Source organism: Pseudopipra pipra, chromosome 4, assembly GCF_036250125.1.
Source record: "Pseudopipra pipra isolate bDixPip1 chromosome 4, bDixPip1.hap1, whole genome shotgun sequence".
In the NCBI taxonomy this organism is placed as follows: Eukaryota; Metazoa; Chordata; class Aves; order Passeriformes; family Pipridae; genus Pseudopipra; species Pseudopipra pipra.
In genome coordinates, this window is record NC_087552.1 from 30,704,943 (window position 1) to 30,728,780 (window position 23,838).

Below are 23,838 nucleotides of genomic sequence, written 5' to 3' on the forward strand. Positions count from 1 at the left end.
CACCTCCCACATTACTTATTGACTAGAACATTATATTGCCATTATTAGAGGAGGTGATTCAAAACTTAGCTTAGCTTTAGAATATTAAAGACTGTGGTGGTGTGTGTCTTGCTAATACAATGGAGTAGTTGGGTTCTCCCAGAACTCTGTTGTGACTGTCACAACCCAAGGAATAATGAATTGCCATTTAGTAGGAGCACTGTACCTGAGCAGGTCTGAACAAAAACTGCTGGGAAAATCCCTTCCTTTCCATTTAGTCTTCCTCTATACCACTCCAAATCTACTTGTTCCAGTATTTGGATGTAGTCTCCCTTTTTAAAGGATAGATCGTCTTTGGTTTCTGCTGTAAAATCATGAAGCGCTTCGCACCACTGTACCGAGCATCTGTTGTTCTATTCAAGTGAACAGAGGAAATGCAGTAATTTTAGAAGCGTAAATGGAGCCCAAAAGCTGATGGATAGTGCAGAAAGCAGCTGTACAGAACATGGGTGTCCTGACTTTCTCCCAAGTGTTGCTGCAGATGTACACTAGAATGGCATTTCAGCAATTACCACCACAGAATTTCATCTTGGCTCAGCCACATCCCTTTTTATCGCTGGTGGCAGGAAGAAGGATTAATAAATTCAAAATTAGATCACTGCAGCAATACTTAAAATAGAGCTAACAATAATTTTCTTAAGCATAAAGGATAAAACTTTACTTATTTTAATTTTTCAAGCTATGAATTTAATCAGTTTAGGCCAAATGTCAGAATCCAAGATGTGACCACAGCGTTGTGTGCTGTGGGAGTTGTGTTACATTCAGCTAATCTGGCATTATAATAGGATGTCTCTGTAAATCTATGAAACTGCTATGTAAATTCTGACCCTAACCTATGAAATTTTATTACCTGAGGAAGGGAAGAAGAAACCTCCACCTTGTTCTTCAGTGCTGCTTCTGTACCTACATAAGTAAAGCACAACTTAGAATAGCAGCAGTGACTATTCAAACCGTTAATAACGATAGGGACTTTAGATATTCAAAGTGACTATTAAGAATAGCTTCTTAAGATTTTTGATTTTTTTTTTTTAACCTGTCTTCTCTCTCTTTCTACCTCCTTCCTGCATTCACTGTTCTTCTGGAATTTTCTCCTATATGCTGCCTATATGCCTGAAGTACAAAATGTTTTTGAAGATTTTTGCAGATGTATTCATACCTGTTCCAGGCAGATCTTCAATTACTTCCACAAAGTTCAAGGGGAAAATTCCAGATGTGCCTCTGAGCTCTCCTTTGGCCCATTCTTCATTTACATATTCTTTCAGGATAATAGTTTCACCTTCTGAAAAACTGAGCTCATCTTTCTGATCTCCAATGTATTCAAATCGTGCTAGACATCTTGGACCTCTGCACAAACAAAAGAGAAAATTACGTTGTGTCTTTATTATTATTACTGTCCACTTAATAACAAGGCAGCATGGTGCAACATATCAATTGATAGTTTAATTAAAATGATAAAAGAATGCACTGAAGATAGAACAGGTGGAAAATTGGGGTCTAGCCCTGGTTCTTATCTCTGCTTTCTGAGGAGGATGAGTACGGAGTCTGGTTGAGCCAGACGCAACTTCTGCATCCCAATTCCTGGCTGTTAAGAGTATTTTGCAAAAGATCCTATTTCTCTTCCAAACAACACTAAGAAACCTTGGGATTGGGCCATCTGTCCCATTTCATATCTTCGCCTATATCCAAGTAAGTGTCCTGATACACTTTTTTCAAGAGTTTGATTGTTTTTCAAGCTAGCATCCTATTTAGATGCAATCAAACATGGGTGGGTGCTCTATATTTGTCCCAAATACATGGAGGTTTCATAGGAAGAAGATAAAAACTATCTTCTTTTACATACTTTAGTCTGTAAAATATATCCCCATAGGATATATATGGGAAATAACGTACCTATCAAAGAAAGGAACACCAATGCATCCAATAAATTTTGCATACTTTGGTACAATACTGAAAAAACCTAATTATTTCCCCCCCCAACTCAAACAGATTTAACAATTTAACAAACTAATAAATTAAATATAGGAAGTTACACTAAGAAAATATTTATCAGAAATACCATGCTGAAAAAAGAGCAGTAATAGGCTTTAATTCTTTCTATAGCATCATGGCATACAACTAGTGTAAGAAGCTTGTTTCCCACTCCTGTCCCCCACTCATATCTTTGCAAAGATGTGTCTTTTGGGACAGAGCTAGCACTTTGTGTTTCTTTCTAAGTTGCAGAAGCAGCTTTTAAAAAGAAAATTCTGTTTATGCCAAACCAAAGAACAAACTGAATGATCCCTCTCACACTAGGTGCTCCTGCCTCTGCCTGAATTGGGTTTAATTGCTGGAATGAATGATTATGAAATCCGATAAATCATCACTGAGAAAAAATAGCATGAAAAATTGTCTCTTGCCCACAGATATTAGTACAAGTTGCTTGAAAACCAGAAATGAAAGTGCTGGAAATACACTTGATAATTTGATCTGCGGAACTTCAGATTCACCCGTACAGCTATACGCTTAAGGAGATGGACAGACAGATAGATAGATTTATCTCTTAAAGTACATCTATATTCTGTCCCATTTTATCTTGTTCTTTCAAATGAGTAGGAGCCCTACCATGTTGCATTTTACAAGGATACTGGAAGAAAGGAGCAAGGCCTGGAGCAAAGGGAGGAGCGTACAGTGCTGCTGAAGTTAATCAGATTGCTTCATGGTTTCCGTAACCAATTTTCATGAAAGTGAGGTTTTAGGCTTTTTTCACCTAAATATGAGTCTTATTAAAACATCATAAATACTCAGTTTTTTAAAACATATTTTAATTTTCAAAATATATTTTGGTGAATAAATTGTTGACTATATTAACCTCACTGCTGACAGCACCTGCTTCACAGTTGATGTTTCTTTTTACTTCCTTGTAAATCAACATGAGAAAGAAAATAAGATTTATCTGACTCACTTAATACATTGTGATGAAGAGGGTATTTTTTTCCTGTTGGCTTCTTCTGGAACATCAATCTAATAAGACAACAAAATAAGTTAAATCTTCCATTTCAAACTAATGGGAACATAACCACAATAAACTTGAAACTGGATAAAATAATCTGTTTTTCAGATGTGTGATGCTCTGTAGTCATTGGTATACTCTGATATATGACCGTAATAATGTAAATTATGGGGGGTTTATGCCTGATTTCTCATTTCTAATTTTATGCAAACAAGGAGCAATATTTAATGTTTTCTTTTATGAAGCTGGTTTATTGTTTCTACTTGTGGCATGACTGACAGAATATGTGATTGCATGCTACTACATGTTATTGTATTTAGTTCCCAACTTTCAACTGATAAGTGCTCTCTATTATTTACTAGCACAGTATATCACAATAGACAAAATTATTGTTTACACTTATCCTTTCTGTGCTCTGGTAGCCAGCTGTCCTCCAAACAAAAATGCATCTCGCAAATCTCACTTGAATTGGAGAAACACAACTTAGAAAATCAATACACAGATATATCAAACAGACAACATTCAAGCCCTTTATCATAAGAAAATTTCAATTGTATTTTTGGTGTGACAGGAAGGATGATCTGTAAGATGTGGAAGACTACAAGCCTAGAGACTCTGGCGAGGAGCTTTGGTTTACAGCTCACTATTGTATCAGCCAGTTCCCATAAAATCAACAAGAATGTTTCACTAGCTTATGTGAAGGACTGGAGGAAATTTAACACACTTAATCTTTGCAGTGCTCTTGCTAGACAGGCTGGTATCTGTGGTGCTCTGAAGATTCCATGGGAAGTAGTAACTATGTATTATTGTTCGGTGTTCAGGCCTAACCTACTACCCAGCTCAATATTGTAAACCACACTGTAGCACATTGTACAGAGACTTTGTATCAAGATTAAATCTGACATGAATTAAGAGGAGAATTCACTCAAGCAAATTAGCCTCATGTACTGCGCTGTCTTTAGAAAAAAAAATATTCTGAAACAAAAGATTTTTACTCTCAAAGGGTAACCACCTTTTACAACTTAGATAGACATTTGAAATGCATCTTCCCTAGCTTTTATATGCTTGTATCTGTCCTTATGAATGCTGAATTTGACCTCAAATACTCATTCCACTGCTTTAACATAAAACCTTTTCTCTGTTAGCCATCAGTATGAGCAAGAGTTTTTAAATTAAATTGTTGGTTTGTGTAGAAGCAGAAAATCAATTTAGCTAACAAATCTTTCTCATGAAAGTGAATCGAGCATGGATCTGTTACTACTGAGTTTAGTTTTTATTCTTCAGCACTTCTCACATCAATTTTTCTCTAATAACACCACTACAAACTAGACAGACAGCCTACACTTCCTGATGTTTACCAAATCCTTGGTATTGCCCATGTGGCAGCAGTGCTCATCTCTGCCAGCTGTCCCAGCTCGACATAGACACTTAATTGTCTTTAATGCCAGGCCATGCACCTCCACAGCATCCTGGTGTCAGTCTGGCATTCCTCCATATCCATATGGCCAGTGTGGATAGCCCAGTGCCCTTTCCACTGTCACAAAACAGACCTCAATCTCAGACTCTGGCTTGCAAAAGGTTTGACCCAGCATTTGACACAGAGAACCATACTGTATCTCTTTAAAAGAGAAGGCATTCAATTAATAGCTACAAGGCTCCCAAAACAGCACCTGTTCTTGCCTTCCGTTTACTGTCAAGTGTCACATTCAGTAACAGGATTGCTTTAAGCTGCTCATTTGCAACAACACAATCTCCTTGCACTGTGCCAGTATAACCATTTGTGCAGCCACTTAGTAAGCCACTTAGGCAAATTGATCCTGCTGGAAAAAACAATATTCTAGGAAGAAAAAAACAAACATATTTTGTTGGGCCAAATTGCTGCCCTGACCTATTTCACTACATGGCTATAAAAGTGGTGATTCCAGTGCAGTTCAGGGGACAAGAAAATGAAAGAAGCTGGGGAGTGGGGGGAAGGCACCAAAAGGAACCATCTTACTGAGTGTTGATTCTTACAGGCAGCTGTCAAAAAATAATCTGCTCTGCAGACCCTGAGAAACTACCCAAGTAAACAAAGAGAATTTGATAAAGGCAATGATTTTCTCACTTGGCTTTAAAATAAGAACAAAATATTCCCCATAACACAAACTGGTCGCGCCAAATCAAGTATCTTCCTAATACCACACAAACAAGTTGATATGTCTTCTGTACTGCCAGTGGGTTAAGAGATTATCTAAATACAGAATGGGGTTAAACACACAGGAGACTAAGTAAAATAGAGTCAGAAAACAAATGCAATAGGATCTGTGTAGCAGTGTATATAAACCCTACGTACAACTACTTTAACAAAGTTGGCTGGAAATATCCCTGTGCAATTCCCACATTTTCCTCTGTACCACTCAGTATCAATTTTCTCCAAAAGACAAATGATGTCTCCAGAATGAAGGTCCAAGTCATCAGGATGCTCTGTAAGACAACATCATTTCAGTTAACAGTATTTGCCACACTCACTGATTTCCTCTTAAGTAAAACCTTCTTAATATAAATACCACAGACAATAACACAATGAGTTTTCAAAAAGTCTTAATTATACTTGATAAACCAGTGAGCTTTAACCGAAAGATTTGGCCCATCTACAGCTAAATTCATTGATTTGAACAACTCTATAGGCAGATGCTGTAGACTGAGCTTCCACACCATGTTTAAGCTCTAATTCCTAAGAAAATTCTCATTTGAAAGTCTTGAAATAAAACAAGCTTCTAGAATATTCACATTTACTTACCTGCAGGAAAATCATGCAGGACTACAGCATGAGGTGCACTTGTGTCAGAAACTTTTGGAGGGTGGTTTGAATCCTGAAACAAACAAAATAAATCCAAGCAGTTCATAATCATGGAACACACTAACAGTATGTACTCCAAAAGTAATGTTCTGACTCTGGACACAATTTTGTCCTGGTATTAGAGAAACACCTTTGGAGGCAAGGGTTATTGGTCACACAGCTATGGGTCTGAATTCTGTATGCCTTTTGCCTGTGTAAACCAGAATACATTTCACCAAAGTCTACTTTAGAGCCAGTAAAAGAAAGGGAAGGTATGTAACTTTCCCAATACAGACAAAGCCTCAGCTATCTCTGTGGTTCAGAAATCTGGAGCACTGATAGCAACACTCATTGCAAGGGCTGTGGCCAAATTTTGCACTGGTGCTTGGTACTTTGTGCCACCAGTCACTCTTTCTTGCTTGAGTGAAGACCCAACCCAACTCTCCCTGCCACACTCAGTAGGGGCAGCACATCTGCTGACTAACAAGCATTTTAGAGGGGCAAGGAAGCCACCTTACATGAAGGTAACACTGAGGGGAGCTGACAATTTTGTTGTGGGATCTTTACACAGGGAAAGTATATTCAAAATGCTGAGTCTTCTTCTCTATCCCACCCACTAGGAATTTTTCGACTGCACTGATGATAATCACAGAGTGTGAATTACATTCGAAGTAATTCGTTGTGCGCAAAAATCCCAACAAAAAAAGCCCAATGTGGACAAAGATAAGGGCAGAGTAATATGAATTACAACAGATAACAAGAGATTGCATAGAAATCTACTTCAGCCATGTAGGTTTCTGATAATAGTCAAAAAGGCTGCTCCTGGCTATAATTTACACTAGCTGTTTAATATTAATGCAGCACGCCCTAAAACCAAGTAAGGATCTGTAGAAGCAGAGAGAGGAAAATACTTTCAAGTCTGTACGTCAAAGCCAATTCACTGATATATCATGTACAGCACTTCATAAAACTACTTGCTTATCTTTTGCTCACTTCTCAGATACTCAGCCAAGGGAGTGATTATTTTCCTATGAGACACAGGAACTTTACCAGTTTCCTCTCCCTTACGGCACTCCAAGTAATTACTGTTGCTCTGCTCCATAAGCAGCATGTTCCTGTGCTATAAGGCAAATTGCCATTATTGGGTTTTGTTTTGGCAGTAGTTTTGTTTGGATTAAAGAATCACAAGGATTTAATAGATCAGTATAACATTTCTCAGTGTAACCTTTAAAGACTAAAGCATTCAATACTTTAAGGCAACAGGAGTCTTGCTCATTAAATATTTACCAGCAGAAAAAAGTGCCTTACCTTACAGGACGGTTCTCCTGTGTTCCTGGGAAGACAATCTTCCTTGGCAACTCCATGAGGCACAGGTAGCTAGAACAGAAACAGAGACAAATGTAAAAATTTTTTTCACTTCTAAGCACCTCAAATTCCCACTGCGAGTGAAAATGGAACTATTCAGACCACCTAATACCTAATTTAGGAGTCCAGTGGAAAAGGACAGGGTCCTTTGGAAGGCACTCAGATAGACCACTAGTGAAATGAACTGCCACTTTGAGAAACCCAGGTGGTGTCATCCACTTTAAAAGTGTCTTAGACACCCACCTGGTCTCATACCATATGGTACAAGATATTCAGAAAGACATCTGATGTAGAAGTGTAATCATTTGTCATGGAGGGCACTCAAAAAACAACCTGGGAGGACAATTTCCTTGACAGTAGTATTTGGGGGCAGAGAATTACTAGTGATCTTCTACTGAAATAAAAAATATAGAAATCTAAGTGAAAGATCAAAAAGAAGGCAACAGGAAGTTTCCACTTTATGCGGAATATTGATGTTGTTCATGTTCATGGCTGTGTGGCTTCTTTTTTTGACAACAGCACTGGTTCAAGCAGTTACACCAGCTCTATCACTGACCAGTTTCAAGTACCTGAGGAAAGACTTTCTCCTTTTTTTATCTCTAATGCTGATCTATTTGTATTTAATATTCCTTAATAACACATATAATACCAAAAAGAAACATTTTTATAATGAAAAGGGATGGTATCAATAGGATGAAAATGTAAGATTAGCAATGTTACATTTCTCACTCTTTACAGGCTTTTTTAAGCAAGGTCAACTACTCTTTAAGTCCTAATGCCTCCAAATTTTCTTAAGCATTTTCATATATATGGATAAACCCAACATACAAATGCAATTATTTAGCATCATTTTATGTGCTGTAAGAGAATTCAGAACTGATGACTATATAAGAACTCCCAAAACCCAAAAGCTATGCATTACAAGATATATATATAAATTGTATATATGCACAAAAATACACCACATATATCTATACTTGGCACTTATATATTGCTTTCTCCAGTATTACCTTACAGGACTTATTGCTATTTATCTATTGGTATTTTCTAAAGAAGATTATGCTGATACATGCACTTTGAATGACACAGCATAGTAACCTACTTTACTATCTTTTTCACTACTATTTTAACCAGCACTCTTTTATAAAAACAACGGTCTCAGATAGAATATCTCAGCTCTCACCATGTATTTATTGTAGAGAGGATGACCCGGCTTAGGTCTAGGAGGTAATGCTGGATCCGGATTTTTAAAGAGAGCACTTTTTGTTCTCTTGGGTCCCAATCTGAACTTGCTGGTTTTTTTATCAGAAGCGATGTCAGAACTAGATCGTGAAAGAGCATCCTTTTGGGAGGAGGCTTTGGTTGTGGAGAGTTTTGGTGGAGGTGGCCTTCCAGGAGCACCTTTAGGTGGGGGAGGTCGAGCTGGTATAATTTTTCCATCCACAGGCCTAAAAATTGTGCAAACCATCAGAGAAAATATGCATATTAATAAGCCTGCCACCTCATCCTCCACCACTGCCCTATCTAGAGAGTATGCAGCGAGGAAACATGATTCATGACAACCTGGGCTGCAGAGTATGTAGCATCTGAAGCTTTCCAGGAACGCATGAACTCTTCAGCTACTGGGACTGTATGACCATGACCTTAGACAGATCCTTTGACTACGCATTTCCAAGTCTGCTCACCACTTTTGCTTATCAACAGCCTGCCAGCTTTCATGGGAGCCCACTATGTAAGCTGGATTTCTTTTAGCAGAAAGAGCTTTGTCTGAAGCTGCTGCAGGATGTTCTGCTATTGAGAGCTTTTGGGAAAACTGGTCTTTAGGATCAGCCTAGCTCATTCCCTGGGTTATCACTTCCCTAAAGTGACTTTTGGTCCTCTGCAGAAACTCATGACATATGACACCACTTTGGACACAATGCCATCAATAGAAGAATTTACCATTTTTATGCAATAGAAAGAACACTGGTAAAAATACTCAAGTTCTCTGACATCTGGAGGTACCACATTCTCATTAATGTACCAGTAGTTTAGAACCCAAAATCAGAGACTAGCAAGTGACAGTAATATTTTTTTTTTTAATTAAAAATGTAAAAAAACCCCCTTACTAAGCATTGATTAAACAAAGCTGCTTATACAGTACACATGACTCATGATTTTTAGAATCAAAGAGTGTGGCCAAATCAATAAATTGCTAATTAAAAATCACCTCTGCTATAAACAAGAATTATGTACATAAAATTTAGTCATTCTGTTATTAAGAACCCTGGCACTACCACTATTCCAAAAAAAACAGTATTATTTGATTGTTATGGGAAAATCTTCAGCCAGTTATTGCAAGTTTCTGCTATAACTGTTTCTCTTTTTTTCATATAAAGTAACTCAGCAAGGTCTGCAAAAATTATCAACCCCAACAAATGTGCATTAGTGGATCTTTGAAGTATCATTCTAACACATTTTGTCAGTGTCATCCACCACCTGAGAAGATATTATTGCTCTACTAATGCTCCTTATAAGAGTTCTCTATTACTAGTTGAGTATGGATTAATTTTTAAATTTCAAAAAAAATTCCACTTCTGTTCAACTTCCACCTCTCCCCTTTCTTGGCCTCATCCTAAACTGAACATTTTTAATATTGACAAAAAGGGAAATTCCAAGTTAGACTGCACTGAATCTGTAAGCGAATCAACCCATACATTTGTAAGGCAACTCAACTAAACAAGAAGACTCTAAAAAACAATTCAGTAAATTATTACTGCTTACTTAAAAAAAAAAAATTAAAAAATCCATTTGAGCAGAAGAGTGAAAGGACAAAAAGTTTATTGCAGTTCCAGAGACCCTCATAATAATCAGGAATGTTGTTATGCTAAACTGAATGTAACACCATAAGGTTACACCATAAGGGAAGTAACACCATAAGGTGTTCTCTTGTGCGTACAACCACATTCTTTCACGTTAATGAATACTTATCATGAATGACAGACTCAGTTCAATAACAGAAAGATTCTCTTGTCCTGATACATCAGAGTAAACTGTTGTGTTTAAACCCACAGATTCAGAATGCAAATGCTGAGATAGCCACAGTGGGCTGGCTAGCCAATGCTGTATCTCCCTCCCCTCTGTCTCTGGCATTGAGTGGACATGAATTTAAGGTGGGTCCAGCAAGTTTTGCCTCTGCAGACCTTTTTTCTTGTTGGTTCAGAAGAATAAAAAAACCCCAAGGTTACCACTGATCCTGCACCTTCACAGGTGTTTTAGGTCTGAATTGAACTGCACAAACTAGTCAGTGCTTCTGGGAAGCTGCTGGCCCAGCATCTGCCATTTCCAGAGTGGCAGCATCTGCCACCTCCATTCCTTCGCCACTCAAACCCTGCCACAAGTGCAAGTGCTGTGGGTGAAAAGGTTAAAGATGTAGAAAGGAATGACTGTCAGCATCCACTGTATATTAGCTGAAAAGTCAAACAGCTGTCCTATAATCCCCCTGCTCATACCACTAATGTACAAACAAGTATCAATCAGTTAGCAATTTGGTCCTGCCTGTTTATTAGTAAGCATACTACCTAGCCAAGACTATAGAGTTATAACTAAAAATTGGTAGTGTCTACTTTGAGACTAACTAGATAAATTAATTCAGAAACACATTCAGAAAATTTTAAGTGAGTCTCTGAGGAACTGCACTTACCTCGGGGGTAGTACAGGTTCTTGTTGAGGCACTCCACCCTGTTCTGAATGATTCAACTCCTAAAATGATTCAAAAGAAAAAAGATATTTCTTTAAGCCTAAGGAAAAAAAAACAACTCATAACAGATCTTGGTGAAATTATATATTTCTTATATTAAATTATATCCCACAGACATGAAAAACAAGTTTCTGGAGGTCTGGGAGTAAAGCAATAAGTATTATGGTGTGTTCTAGCCTTCTAAGGTGTTGTTGGACATAGAGGGAGATGTATATGATCTGGTTTACTACCTGAAACACAGATTAAATTGTGCATTAAGTATGATCCAGCCCTCTTTTCCTACTGCATGGCAGTAAGGGCTTAAGAGTGAAATAGAGGAGTCATACAAATTTACCACTACACTGCCCATAGGATTTCATATTATCAATTTTTATTTAACTTTGACACATGAAAGAGACTTTGAGCAGTCTTTAAGACACTTTGAGCAGTCTTAAAGCAGAAAACATGACATCAGTGCAACCCACACAGGATAGTGTCTCTTGGAGATAACATTAGCTCCCATTAAAAAAGGCATCTAAATATGTTTCCTAAAGATCTAACAGATAAACCCCAGTGAATCTTGCTTTGGCAAATTAAGGCATCACTCCTTCCAGGTGTCCATGCTGGCCCTGCCAGGGATTACTACCCTACAGCAGTCAGGAGAGGGGGGACATGTGCCATGTCTGAAGGGCTTGGACCACAGCGATGGACTAACAAGTGAACATCCTTACTGCCTCCTGCTGTTCGTTTTCATCCCAGTGCCAGAAAATTCTGCCAGCTTCACTGAACAAGCACAGTTGCTTCTGGCACAGTGTGGTAAATCAGAGTGCTGAATCTGGGTTCAAAAGGATCCTTTCTGAACCAGTAGTTTGAAATACGTCTGAACAGTCTTGTTTACTTAATTCGGTGCTTGAATGTGCTTGAAACTCATAAACAACTTCTGTGACTTTTCCCACCTAGAAAATACTTAGATGTATTTTGTGACAAAATTTGACCCTTGACCGAGTCCCCAAATTATTGTCCTGATTAAACAATCCTGATTAGAAAGAAAACAACCTGCCACTTTCAGATGAACATGTTATCCTCATACCAAAAATTTTCCTTTTCAGAAACGGAAGAAATCTGTGCCAACTGCTACCTATGGTCAACGATTTTTACTGTTGCCGTTTGATCACCTCCACCGACAAACAATACTAGTTTTAGGAGCACAGTTCTTATCTTTCCACAGATAAGATTTAAGTGTTTCAGTGGATTCAATGCAATCGTTTTCTTAAAAACATCCTCTGAAGCTTACACATGCCCATCACAATAACCTGAATGACCTTGTACGAGTTTTGGAGTAGCACTGCATAAAATGTTATTTAATGTCTTGTATCGGAAATTATTTTTTCAGCATTATCCAGAAAAGATGGGACCTCACTGAATAGCCTTTTCAATCGTGACATTTAAAAACCCTTTACCTTAATGGCAGAGGTAGGTACAAAGGCATTTGTTGGCAGCTGTCCAGCTAGTGAGGGCTTTTGATTTGATTTGATTTTTTACTGCCTGTGGTTTCCACACGATTCTCTGACATTCTTGCCATCACAAAACTCAGTATTAGAAAATTTTACTGTCATTTTCTAGTTTATTTTAATTCATTTTTGTAAATCTGTGTCAAATGGCATACAGGATATGCAGCTACAATGTCCACCATTACTGTGTAGGTGCTCAGGAGTGAGGAGCAGAGCCTCACTTTCCAAAATAGGTGGTTCAACTGAATAGAAACAACTAAAAGAGCTTAAAAAAAGCAAGCTTCATTCTTCTACAGAAAAGTTTCCTCTGCCCAGAAATTAGCACAGACATTAAGAGGTATTGTGTGTATGAAGGCAAAAAAAAAAAAAGATTTCTAAAGGACTTTGACAACATTTCACTATGTAAATCCCAATGGATTTTGAACCACTTTGCAGTGCTTTTGAAATTAAGTTGTAGAATATCCTGATTCCAGATGATAAATACAGAAAATTGAAGATAGATGTGATCAAAGTTTAGTAAAATCACCTAGTGCTTTTCAGAACTGACAGCAGTCTAAATTACCTAATTAAATTAAAGAACATAATAAAAAGAAAAAAAGCCTTAGATTTTTGAGTAGTCCTTTTCATCTTTTGGTCCTTCAAATAACTTTACAAATGTTTGAGAGTCACAAGAGATCTGTTAACCACAACACACAAAGCTGTAATACAGGAAAACAGTTCTAACTTACCCCTTTTTTCACTAGGTCACCACTGTTGGGTTTTCTCACTGTGATATCGGATGTGTTCCCAATAGGCTTTTCAGCAGGAAGTGGTGGAGGGCTATGGGGGATGTCGTTTAAAGCTGCAAAAAGACCAAAAGTTCCCAAATGAAATTCAAATTAATAGCTTCTTTACATGGACCAACAATAGACAAAATGGGGCATTTTTCTGTGAATGCAACTTCCTTCCTCAAAGCCAGAGCAGCCAGTGGGAAGAACCACTTAAAGACTAGCGAAGAGAAAAGGGACATGAAGCAAACATTGCAACTCTGAGGCTGAATTCAGGAGTACTTCTCACCCTGCATAACAGATCTTCACTTTACTCTCAGGACACCAGCAAGTTATTCTAGAGTTTCAGGGTTTCAGCTGCAAAACTCATTGATATAATATTAGATGAGTAGAAGAGTTTCTACCCCTGGGAATGTCAGACTCATTACTGGATACCCCTGAAACACCATCACCATCTCTCAGCCACATTTCTAAACCGGCTCACTTTTTTTTTCAGCTGTCAGCTCCTGGAATATCCTTCAGGCTGGAAAACAGCTGAGGGTTATTTCAAGTAACCCTGAAAGATCAGGAGACTTGGATGGAAGAATCTCCAGAAAGGTAAAGGCAAGAAAATAAAGCGTTGCCTGCTACAAAATTCAGGGTGACAGAAAACAGAGACAGAAGCTCCTGGACAGTCTTTAAGGAGTTAAGCAAATTTAGGACATGGAAGAGGAAACAGTAAGCTCTTACTAGGAAAGAGTGATGATGTCCTTGGTCTCAATAAAGAATATAAAACTCTGGTAATTATATGACATTTGCTTTGAATGTCTCTGCCACTGAAACCTGGGAAGCACTTGGGCAAGTTTTGCCAGCATATTTACCAAACATTTCATCTTTATATATTGGAACCTTGTAATCTATTTTACAATGTGTTTGTATATCAAGAAAATTCATTTAACAGAATGAATTTCAGACACTTAAGCTCTTCTGAATTCCTGCTGGACTTGGAGTTAAGTAAAAATATGTGTAGACAGTCTGGACATTTATAGAGTGATGACAACAAAGAAGAGAGATGCTGTCCAAAAGAAAACTTTCAGTTGGTCATTCCATGAAAAATACTCTCCACAAAGAAACAATACATAGGAAGGAGAAGTGCTGTTTATTTTTAAGACCTCTGTTGCATTACTATGATGTAAACCACTGCTGTGATATTTAAAAATTCATCAGTTCAAGGATAAATCCCTGATTCTTAGAAGCAGATCATAGTTACTGTGTTGGCAGTGACCAAGCATGGGGGAAAAAAGTTAGAAAATTCATCACTCTTCTAAGTTAGTGTGATGGATGAAAAATAAAAAACAATACCTGACAGTAATTGCAAAAGAAACCTTCTCTTATCACATCTTACTGACATATAAAAAGCACGAGACATTTATTTATCCACTTCAAATCTTGCTATATACACAGACGGCCTGATTTTCTCTCCCTTACTCTTCATAAGACAAAATTAAAGGAACTAAAGGAAGATAAAAAACCTGAACAAGTAGATGGCAGGTGTTCTTTTCAGTGATTTCTAAGTGTAATAACTGAAGTGGAAGTTTAATGCTTCCTTTCTAATCACATCTCAACAAAAATGCTAATGCTAATTGAATACTTTACTGGAGTTCAAATTCCTAAGCATCCAACTCTATCTCCTTTTTGGTAGTGCTGGATGGGTGGCTTTGTTGTTGTTGTTGATGATTAGGGGGGTTTTTGATGTTTTTTTGTTTGTTTGTTTATTGGAGTTTTTCTTTTTGGTTTGTGCTGGTTCCTGACAGAATTTCTCTCCCTCAATACGGTGAAAGACCCCCTGTACTGAGATTATGTGGCCCTTTTACAATGTAAATCCTACTATATCCATGTTATACCTTGATCCAGTTGTACTTTTCCCATTTTTTAACTTTTAACAGCTTATATTTCTGCAGCAGGTCCTATCTGACAAAAAACTACTCTGCTTTCTTGGAATCTGCTTCTGTTCCTCCATATCCCATTAATCTTCCAGCCACAGACTCCCATAAAGCAGTCCTTCACACCCTCCTGACATTTGTAGCTAAGTACAGGATGACGGGCAGTCTTCTATGGAAAGCTAAATTACCACTAGAGAGCAGCAAGGGACCAGTTATTTACAAGCTCAAAAGAGAATTGTCTCAGACAAAAAAAAAGAAAAGAAAACGAAAAAAATTGTCAGGTGGTTGGTAGCAGTTTGTTTGGTTTTGTTTTTTTTTATAATGGAAATTACAATTTCTTTATGGAGAAGAACTATGTCAGGGGTTCTTCACAGTAGTTCACAAACATGTTCTTCTAACTGAAAAAACCCTTTTATTTACAATCAGATATTAACAGAAAGACTTTTCCTCACAGCTTTATCTTCAGTCTTTCCGCATTTTTAATCATTACCACTGCACTTCTCACATATGCAGGGGACAACAAAATGTAGTATTTTAGCACTGCGTTGGTGACAGGGGGAGATGGAAACTTGGGAAATAATGAGAGAAAGTCTCAGGAGAAAAGCCAGCTGGACATATTGTTGCTACAAGCTGACTCTACACATACTCAGTGTAGCAAACCACGATTTTCAAATATGAGTTTTAAGAGTTATCTTCTGACATTTCTCCCTAAGCTCCGAAGATAAAACATTAGGCTAAACAGAAACAAGCATATACTCCAATGTACAAAGATCAACACAAAGATCTTGTGGCTCCCAGGAAGCTTGGGAGCAGAATTAAAATAACATCAGCTGAGGTCAGAGCCAAAATCAATTTGGCCAATCAGCTCCGTGATAAGGTTTAGCTGACAAAACAAGCTCGCCTCTGCGGGAAGGGTCTCCCGCTCTTCCCTGCCAGTGTTTAGATCCGCCTCACACACACTCTTTCCCCTTTGACATGCATTAGCCCCATAAGGTTTGAGACATCAGAGTCAGTGCAATGGAGGGAGCCAGATGAGGTAGCTGGGAGGCATGGAGAGTGGAACATGATTCTCATCTATTTCTCCCTCCCACCACAGCCTTTAGGTTGGCTGCTCTGTCTTGTCAAACTGTACCACGGGATTCCTCTGGCAGCTAATACAGCTAGTAAATAGCAAATCAATTAATAAACATTGAGTTCCAGGTGAAATTATTTTCTAATAGATTTCTCAGACAATTTGGGAGAAGAACTTACGTTTCCCGGGTTTAGCTGGGATTCGGATCACAGTGGGTTTCCGAGCTAAAGCTGATTGAGCCGGCTGTTCCTTTGCAGTTTCACTTTTGGCGAGGAACTGAAATGGATCTAAAAGGGGAAAAAAACCCCCGACATATTTAGTATTTATTTGCTGAACACCTATCTCACCAAGTATTGCTTCCATCATTAAGGATATTTACACTTCACACCCAAGATAGTAATAAAAAAATAAATAAATTAGGCTGATGCAACTAGTGTACTCAGCAATTTGTACATAACATGTCGTCTTTGTACATCTGCATTCATAGCTGACTTAACACAGACATGCTCCAGATACCTTCTGGGATTATATAAGCCACTGAACAAGGGAAACTGCATTGCTTGGCAATAGGGACCTGAAATCAGAATGGCTTTAGGGAAATGTTTTCAAAGCAGTTGCTCTGATATGTAGACATAGCTGTGAACACATTCACTATAAGTTTTAATCAATAAAATCTAGTCAAAGCTAAACGATCAGCACTGCAGCAGATAAAATGCCTACAGAAACAAAACAAAACATTTAAATATTACCAATTACAAAATGTCTTTGCTGTAGAACAACTAACTCCCTTGAAGATTCTGTATCACTTTATTGGTTATAAACCTAGTGACACGGAGGAGACTGGTTCAGACCAAGGACTGCGAGTTGTGCCTGAGCTCTGCCCCTGCCTGTATCACTCATTCCTTTACAAGCCTTTCCAATCATTCCATTGGTAACACAGGAGCAATGTTTTCCATGCTTCACAAACTTCAGCACTGGTATCTTATTAATAGGCATAGGAACATAGGCACATGTAGAAGGCAGCTGTAAAAATAGTTGTGCATAAATAAAAACCAAATCAATGGGTCTTTCTCATGTACACCTTCATGTCAAAGAGCGATACCACATTTACACCTCTCCTCTCTTGTTAACAACTGCTACTTCTTTCTCTGACATTACCAAAAACTGCTGTAAAATGGCAACGCTTAAGGATATCATAAAAGTGTGAAGTAGAAACTGGAGAAGCACTCTGGATGATAAATTCTCCATGACACATATTCCTAGCCACAACAACTGAGTCTGATCTCCTCTGGTGGCCTTTTTAGATGTATAGCTCAATGAGATGTTATTTATGGAGTGTCAGAGTCTAAGAGAGCAAGTATGCTGGGCATCTCTTTAAATGCTTCATGACTTTTATAAAAGTACACCCTTTCTCAAAACTACTGCCACGCTTCCTGACTAATTTGGAAAACCCTGTATTTAACAAAATTTTATCTTCAACACTTATAAAAACCAATTAAAATTATGCAATATTAACTCATGATTTCTTCTAAGTAATCTTGGATAGCATATCATATGTGGTTTAGCAAGACACAACAAATCTGTGTCTGGGAATTTCCGTAAGATTTAGGAAAATCCAGAAAAACAGTACTTATTTATGAACAATCTCATGCCCTCCTGGATGCACATAAGTTTGGTGGCCACAGCTCCCCAGGCTCTTCTGCCTCTCCCATTCCTGGGCGCTTCTCCCTGCTGCGGGCAGCCCCCTCCCTTTGCCCCCCCGCTCCCGTTGCCAGCGTGCAGCTGTCACACAGCAGGGGCCATGTGCCACAGAGCCCGTGCATGTTCACCCCTGCTCAGATGTCCACCTCCCACTAGCCCCTTGCTTAAGGCTTCCTTCACAGGTGGATCCAGCATGTATAGGTGTGCTATGTGGGTTTGTGCCATGGCCTCTCTCCAAGTCAAGACAGGCTCCCCAGAAATTCACCTGAGTACCTTCATATCACATTTTCAATCGTGAATCAAGTACATCAGTTCCCTCTGTCAAGCTACTTGTACAACACTTCAGGTACAAAGGATCATGACAGGTCAACAATCTGTCTACAGCTAAAGGTATAGTTAAAAATAAGCTCTGTTACCATCTAGACAGAAGATGGCTCCATCACATTGTGCTCAATGACCCTGGTGCATCCAGAACCTAGGCACAGGCAACTGACACTATTTTAGAAGGTAAGGGCAAAACTAACATCTTGCTGAAGTTATAGATTAGCACTAGTCAGTAAAAGGCTTGTGTTTCTTCAATGAAAGTTGCATCAGAGTAAGAGTTTTTCTAGAATTCTTGAAAACACAGACCACAAGAGGGGTGGAAGCATTCTGGCAGTACAGTCATTACAAGAAACAAAAATCCCTTTGTCTGCTAGCTACAATGCTAACTCTTGAATTGCATTAAAACCCCCAAAGATTTATCTAATCTTAACTCTTATCCTGGTGTTCAGAGTGACTTTAAGTGCAGCTGAAAAAGAGAGAAAACCTGGGCTTTCTTCTCTTTCAGTTATCTGGCAACTCTATGACACATTTGAGGAGTGACCCTGGTGGGGCAGTAGGGCAGTGGGGCCTCAAGGCTGCACTGGCCCATTGGGATGCTGGAGAGACAGGACGAACAGCAGAAAGGTGAGCAGGGCTAAGTCATGGGCTCCTTGACACAGCAGGACCATAAGGAACACACTGGCACACACAGCACCTCCCAGGATAAGGTTCTGCAGAGGTTAGGGAAGTTCTGCATGAACAATGAAGAGACAGTTTTCCAAAGCCTCCATCTTATAAAAATAGAGACATTGTGAGACCAAGTGGAAATGCTCTAAACACCCAAAATAATCACAGTGCTGTATTCTTGTAAATTTATAGGAGATTTAAAATTGTACAAAATTGCTGTTTGTCAGCTGTTAATCACTGCTATGCATAGAAATGGTTTTCTTGACCATTCAACAGTTGGCAGAGGTCTCCACATCAAAACATCTGATAATTTTAAGTCTGAGAAAAGTAATTTCTAAGGTTGAGAAAACCATTTGATGAACGTTAGTTTTCCACTCATTATCTGATGTTCAATTATACTGTTGTCACCTCATAATTAGTTTAAAACTCATTACCTTGTTTGTGTTATTCCATTCCCCAGTGCTGGGTTTGCAGCAGAAATTGGCTGAGAAAACAACTGTGCTGCTTTGTGCAATGGGACTGACAACATATCAAATTTTTATGTTGTTTAACAACAATTGGGCATCGTTTGAGCATAATTCACGGAGGTGTGAAAACAGAACTGTTAATATACTCATTTAAAGCTTCTCAGCTCAAGGAAATTAATCTGCAAGTCATTTTTCATAACACATACCAACAGATTTCTATTGATTTTTTTTATTAAACTTTTAGAACGATGCTTAAAGTTTGTGTCTTCCTTAGTTTCATTTTTCTACAGCTTCTGTTTCAAAGGTTTATGTGATAACATATGTTAGTGTGCTTGTACACAGGAAAGACAAATGAAAGCTCTGTATTCAAATACACTGTATATCACCTCTTTTCTTTCAACAGCTTAGGAGAGACTGCCTTTTCCCCCATTTTCATTTACTACCCTTGTTTAAAATAAAAAATTAGGAGCTTACAGAACAAACACTGGTTTTGCCCATGTGAAGAGGATGGACAGATATCTTTCTGAAATATTTATTGGTAGTCTTTAAGTGAGAGGGAGTAAGAGGTAACAGATACCTCAGCAGCAATAAGGGGTATCTCCAAACAAATAATATGTGGAAAGTTAAAAGCACAGACTAGTACTATCTGTTGTGAAGGTGCTCAGTCTTGCAAGGAGTACTCAGTACACATGAGAACAACGTAGTACAAAAGGTGGGGATGCTGACATGAACCCCACTTGCCACTACAGAAGTATGCAACTGTGGTTTTTAATTACAAAAACTAAATTGGCTCATACATTCTCTTCACACAGAACAGGACTGTTGTCAGAGTCTTCCAGGAATAGAGAATAGACACAAACCTCATCAACAAATGGTTTTATTAAAACCTAGGCCCATAAAAACACTCTGGTGTTTATGGAAGCATACTCAACCCATATCTGGGGAAGATTCTCAACAAACAGGTCCTCCTAGTAATATATGTGAAGATTCAATGGAAATCTGACAGATAACATCCCAGAGAAGAATGAGGTTCATGCTCAAGAAACACTGTGAAATGCCACAATCAAAAGTCTGATGTTCACTCAGACATTTTAAACCTCAACCTATTTACAACTACAAAGAGATGTACTAGACAGGTATCCTACCTAAATTCCAGCATCGGTGATATTCCCAATCTATTTTCCACAGCATTTTTCATCAAGACAAATAACAGTTTGCTGTTCTTAGAAATGGTATTTCTGACACAGAGAAAATAATATGGACTACATCACATTTCACAAAAGAAGCGATTTGCAGTTCCCTCTGCATGGAAAATTGTCATGATGTGGTCATGATCATATATTTTAACAGGCTGGAAAATTAAAAAAGGAAAAAAAACCAAATCAAACAAAAGAGAGACAGCATGATGCAGGTTCTTTCAGGATCTGATCTGTAAACAACATGAAAGTAAGTTCAAGTGAAACTCAGGCTTCTCAGCATTCTCTTAACACTGGGAAACTAGACCAGCTCACTCAAATAAAAGGAATACAGTATTATACAGCAGGAGACTTAGTATCCTTTCAGATTTAAAACTGGAGCAGAGGAAAAGTACATCTGCTTTGCAGAGGGAGCCTAGCAATCAGTGTGACAAAAGCGCACAAAGAATTATATAGAGTTTTGTATTCTCTGGAAAGTATAGAAAAAGAACTTGTCAAGAGATGCAACAGAAGATCTGACCTAAATGTACTCGTTGAAAATGCAAGCTGTCCTTAGCTGAGCAATGGAATGTCTCATCCACAGTGTCAGAAAGCTGGAGAGCAGATAAAATCTACTAGAACAGCAAAATTTCTTGGGCTATTGTAACACTGAACGGCAATAAAAGCATTCATGAGGTGGGAAACTACACATGTACTACTCATACACAGACAGAGATACACAGATGGACCTTTTCTGAGCTTTCAGCACTTCTCTCTCAAAATGTCGGAATGCCCACGCTTTGTACCTGTGTATATCTAAAAGCATAACCATTTGGTTCATTGCTAGATTGCCCATACTAGTAAAGGTAATAGAAATTACAGTGCCTTTGGCACAAAACAACTCTGTATCCCCGCATGAGCTAATATGTGAGAGTTTCAAGGCTACTTCTACATCATTAATCTATTTTGCTAGTTGAAGTAAGATTAGGATAGTTCAGATTGCAAGAGCCTTCAGGAGGTCTCTAATCAAACCTCCTGCCCAGAACAGGTCAGCTATGAGGGCATGTTGTTAGAAATTGGTTACGTAACCTGGTCTAACTTCAAAAACTGGATGCCAGAGGGTATTTGGACATACACTGGGTGACAAAGAAAATAAGCCTCCAAGTTACCCTGGAGATTAAGAAACACAGCCTTGTCCATTCTTTCCAGGTGAATAAATGGTTGTTCACTGGCAAGAGATTTGAGTGCCCCAAAACAGGCTAGCTGGAAATTTCCAAAACAGGTAATGGAAAGCAGTAGGGCAGACAAAATCTTTTCCTATTGAAAATGTGAAGGACAAGGTAATTTATAATACTGTTTAAAATACCTATCTACTCTCTTCCAAGAATCTCACGTTTTCAGCAAAGGAAAAAAATAGTTTTATTTAAAAACATTTCTTTCAAATAAGCATTTTATTGTTCTTTAACAAACTTTCTGATCAAAGGATGTCTGCATTTTGTTACTGTAAAATAAACAAATTTAATTATCAGAGAAGACAGATCTTATTAAGAACATTATTACTTGTGTGTTACCACTTAACAAGCATCTATAGACCCAGAACTCAAAAACAAATTCATTTGCATTTGACAACTTAAAGGGCTCCTCTACATAGCTATGATTTAAAAACCTTTTTTGTTTCCTGAACCTAGATATAAGGCCCTCTCCTGCAGCAACAGCGGAGTTCCTTTCAAGGTCTTTGAAGGCTCCAATTTACATTTACTAAGCAAACATCTGTAGTGACTGAAGAGTCAATGGATGCTTGTTGCCACTTCTGCTGGAGACTGCCAACCCTGCAGCAAAACCAACAGGACACAACACAGACCCGAATCTCCACTACTCCACCCCACAGCAGCATGTCTTCAGGCAAATCTGTTTTTATAAGAGGTTTAAGCCAAAGAGCAGATTAAAATGGATGAAACAGCTCGTTCTTTTCTGGGGTTGATACTTTTGGCAGTAAGTAAAAAAGGAGACAGGTGTCTTTAATATAACCACAATAAGAGTCATTGGAAGTAATGCAGCAGAACGTTAAGAAAAGCTGCATTATTTTGAAGATATGTCTGGACTAATCTACAAGTTAGAACTATTTCAGTTCTTTTCTGTTTTTCTTTTCCTTCCTGAGGAAGCAATTAAAAACAAGCAGCTGGGCAATATCGCCACAGCAGACAAATCTGGAGTTACTAAAGCAGCAGTTTTTATGAATTGTCTATAATGCCACACAAATGCCATCATTCATGCCGCAAGAAGGAACAATACACATAAATGGATAGCAGCACTGGTTTGGTTGGGTTTTTTTTTCACCCTACAGGCAGAAATGAACCTTTATACTACAATAAAATAGTTAGATAGACAGACAGACAGATAGATAAGACAATTAAGAAATGCAATAGTTGTACTACTGTTCAAACTAAATCTAATGAAGCTATCAAAATGTGAGCTGTGTCCTGCTGGTAAGGTAAGGCTCTTTCTGAACTACTTTTCAAAGAATTTGGTTTAAATTGAGTTCTGGTATGTTAGGCACAGAGCAATCAATGAATTATATGGTGTTTTAGAGAGAAGGAAGCATAGCTCCCCTTATGTGAAAAGGAAGAAAAATATTCTAGCAAGATTTACCTCCAGTTTTAATTTAAATGCGCACTTTAAATGCACAGTTACCTTATTTTCTTTGTCCAAAACACACGTTGTCAGAACATTCAGCAAGCAGGCACACTACATGCTTTGACACAGCAACTAACACAAATTATGGTTAAAATCATGGGTCTTCTGAAGCCATGAATTTACACTTGGTTAAACTTGCACTAGCATTTCATTTCCAAACCTTTATAAAAATGAGTAAGTGAGAAGAGAGCCCACTTGACAGATTACCAAAACTTCAGGAACTGCATAAATCCGTTATCAGCTATAAAAGAAATGCAAAAATATCCCACATGCTCCAGAATATCGCAATCATCATCCAAGCGTTAGAACCTCAAGATGTAGAGTCCCAAACAGATCTCTTCACATCTTAAAATGACTGGCTTCAACAGAAGTAGTTTCATTAGGATACAAATGACTTTGAACATTATCTCTGGCCTTCAAGTCCAAAATTATTGCACTTAAAACTGGCATCAATTTTGGCTGATGACAAAGCAGTTCTACAGATTTGATGTAGACTGACTTCTCCTTTCTGGGACTTCCCTTGGGCCAGCATCAGAGACATGAGTTGGATGCAAGATTCTGCCACAGTTCACCTCTAAAAATAAAATCATTACTGTTTGGATAAGGGTAA

General features: G+C 38.2%; 1 protein-coding gene across 3 annotated transcripts in view; it reads right to left on the minus strand.

Moving 5' to 3' along the window:
* The window catches only part of SH3D19 (SH3 domain containing 19), an 87,052-nt gene that overhangs the window by 4,925 nt on the left and 58,289 nt on the right, over window positions 1-23,838 (minus strand). For all 3 annotated transcript variants that reach the window (XM_064652218.1, XM_064652219.1, XM_064652220.1), the window contains 11 exons: window positions 16,381-16,488; window positions 13,169-13,281; window positions 10,894-10,952; window positions 8,395-8,659; window positions 7,155-7,223; window positions 5,808-5,880; window positions 5,361-5,491; window positions 2,981-3,039; window positions 1,196-1,383; window positions 890-942; window positions 206-392 (listed from right to left, as the gene is read on the minus strand). In XM_064652218.1, coding sequence (XP_064508288.1) covers window positions 206-392; window positions 890-942; window positions 1,196-1,383; window positions 2,981-3,039; window positions 5,361-5,491; window positions 5,808-5,880; window positions 7,155-7,223; window positions 8,395-8,659; window positions 10,894-10,952; window positions 13,169-13,281; window positions 16,381-16,488 — 1,305 coding nt within the window. The remainder of the gene's footprint in view (window positions 1-205; window positions 393-889; window positions 943-1,195; window positions 1,384-2,980; window positions 3,040-5,360; window positions 5,492-5,807; window positions 5,881-7,154; window positions 7,224-8,394; window positions 8,660-10,893; window positions 10,953-13,168; window positions 13,282-16,380; window positions 16,489-23,838) is intronic.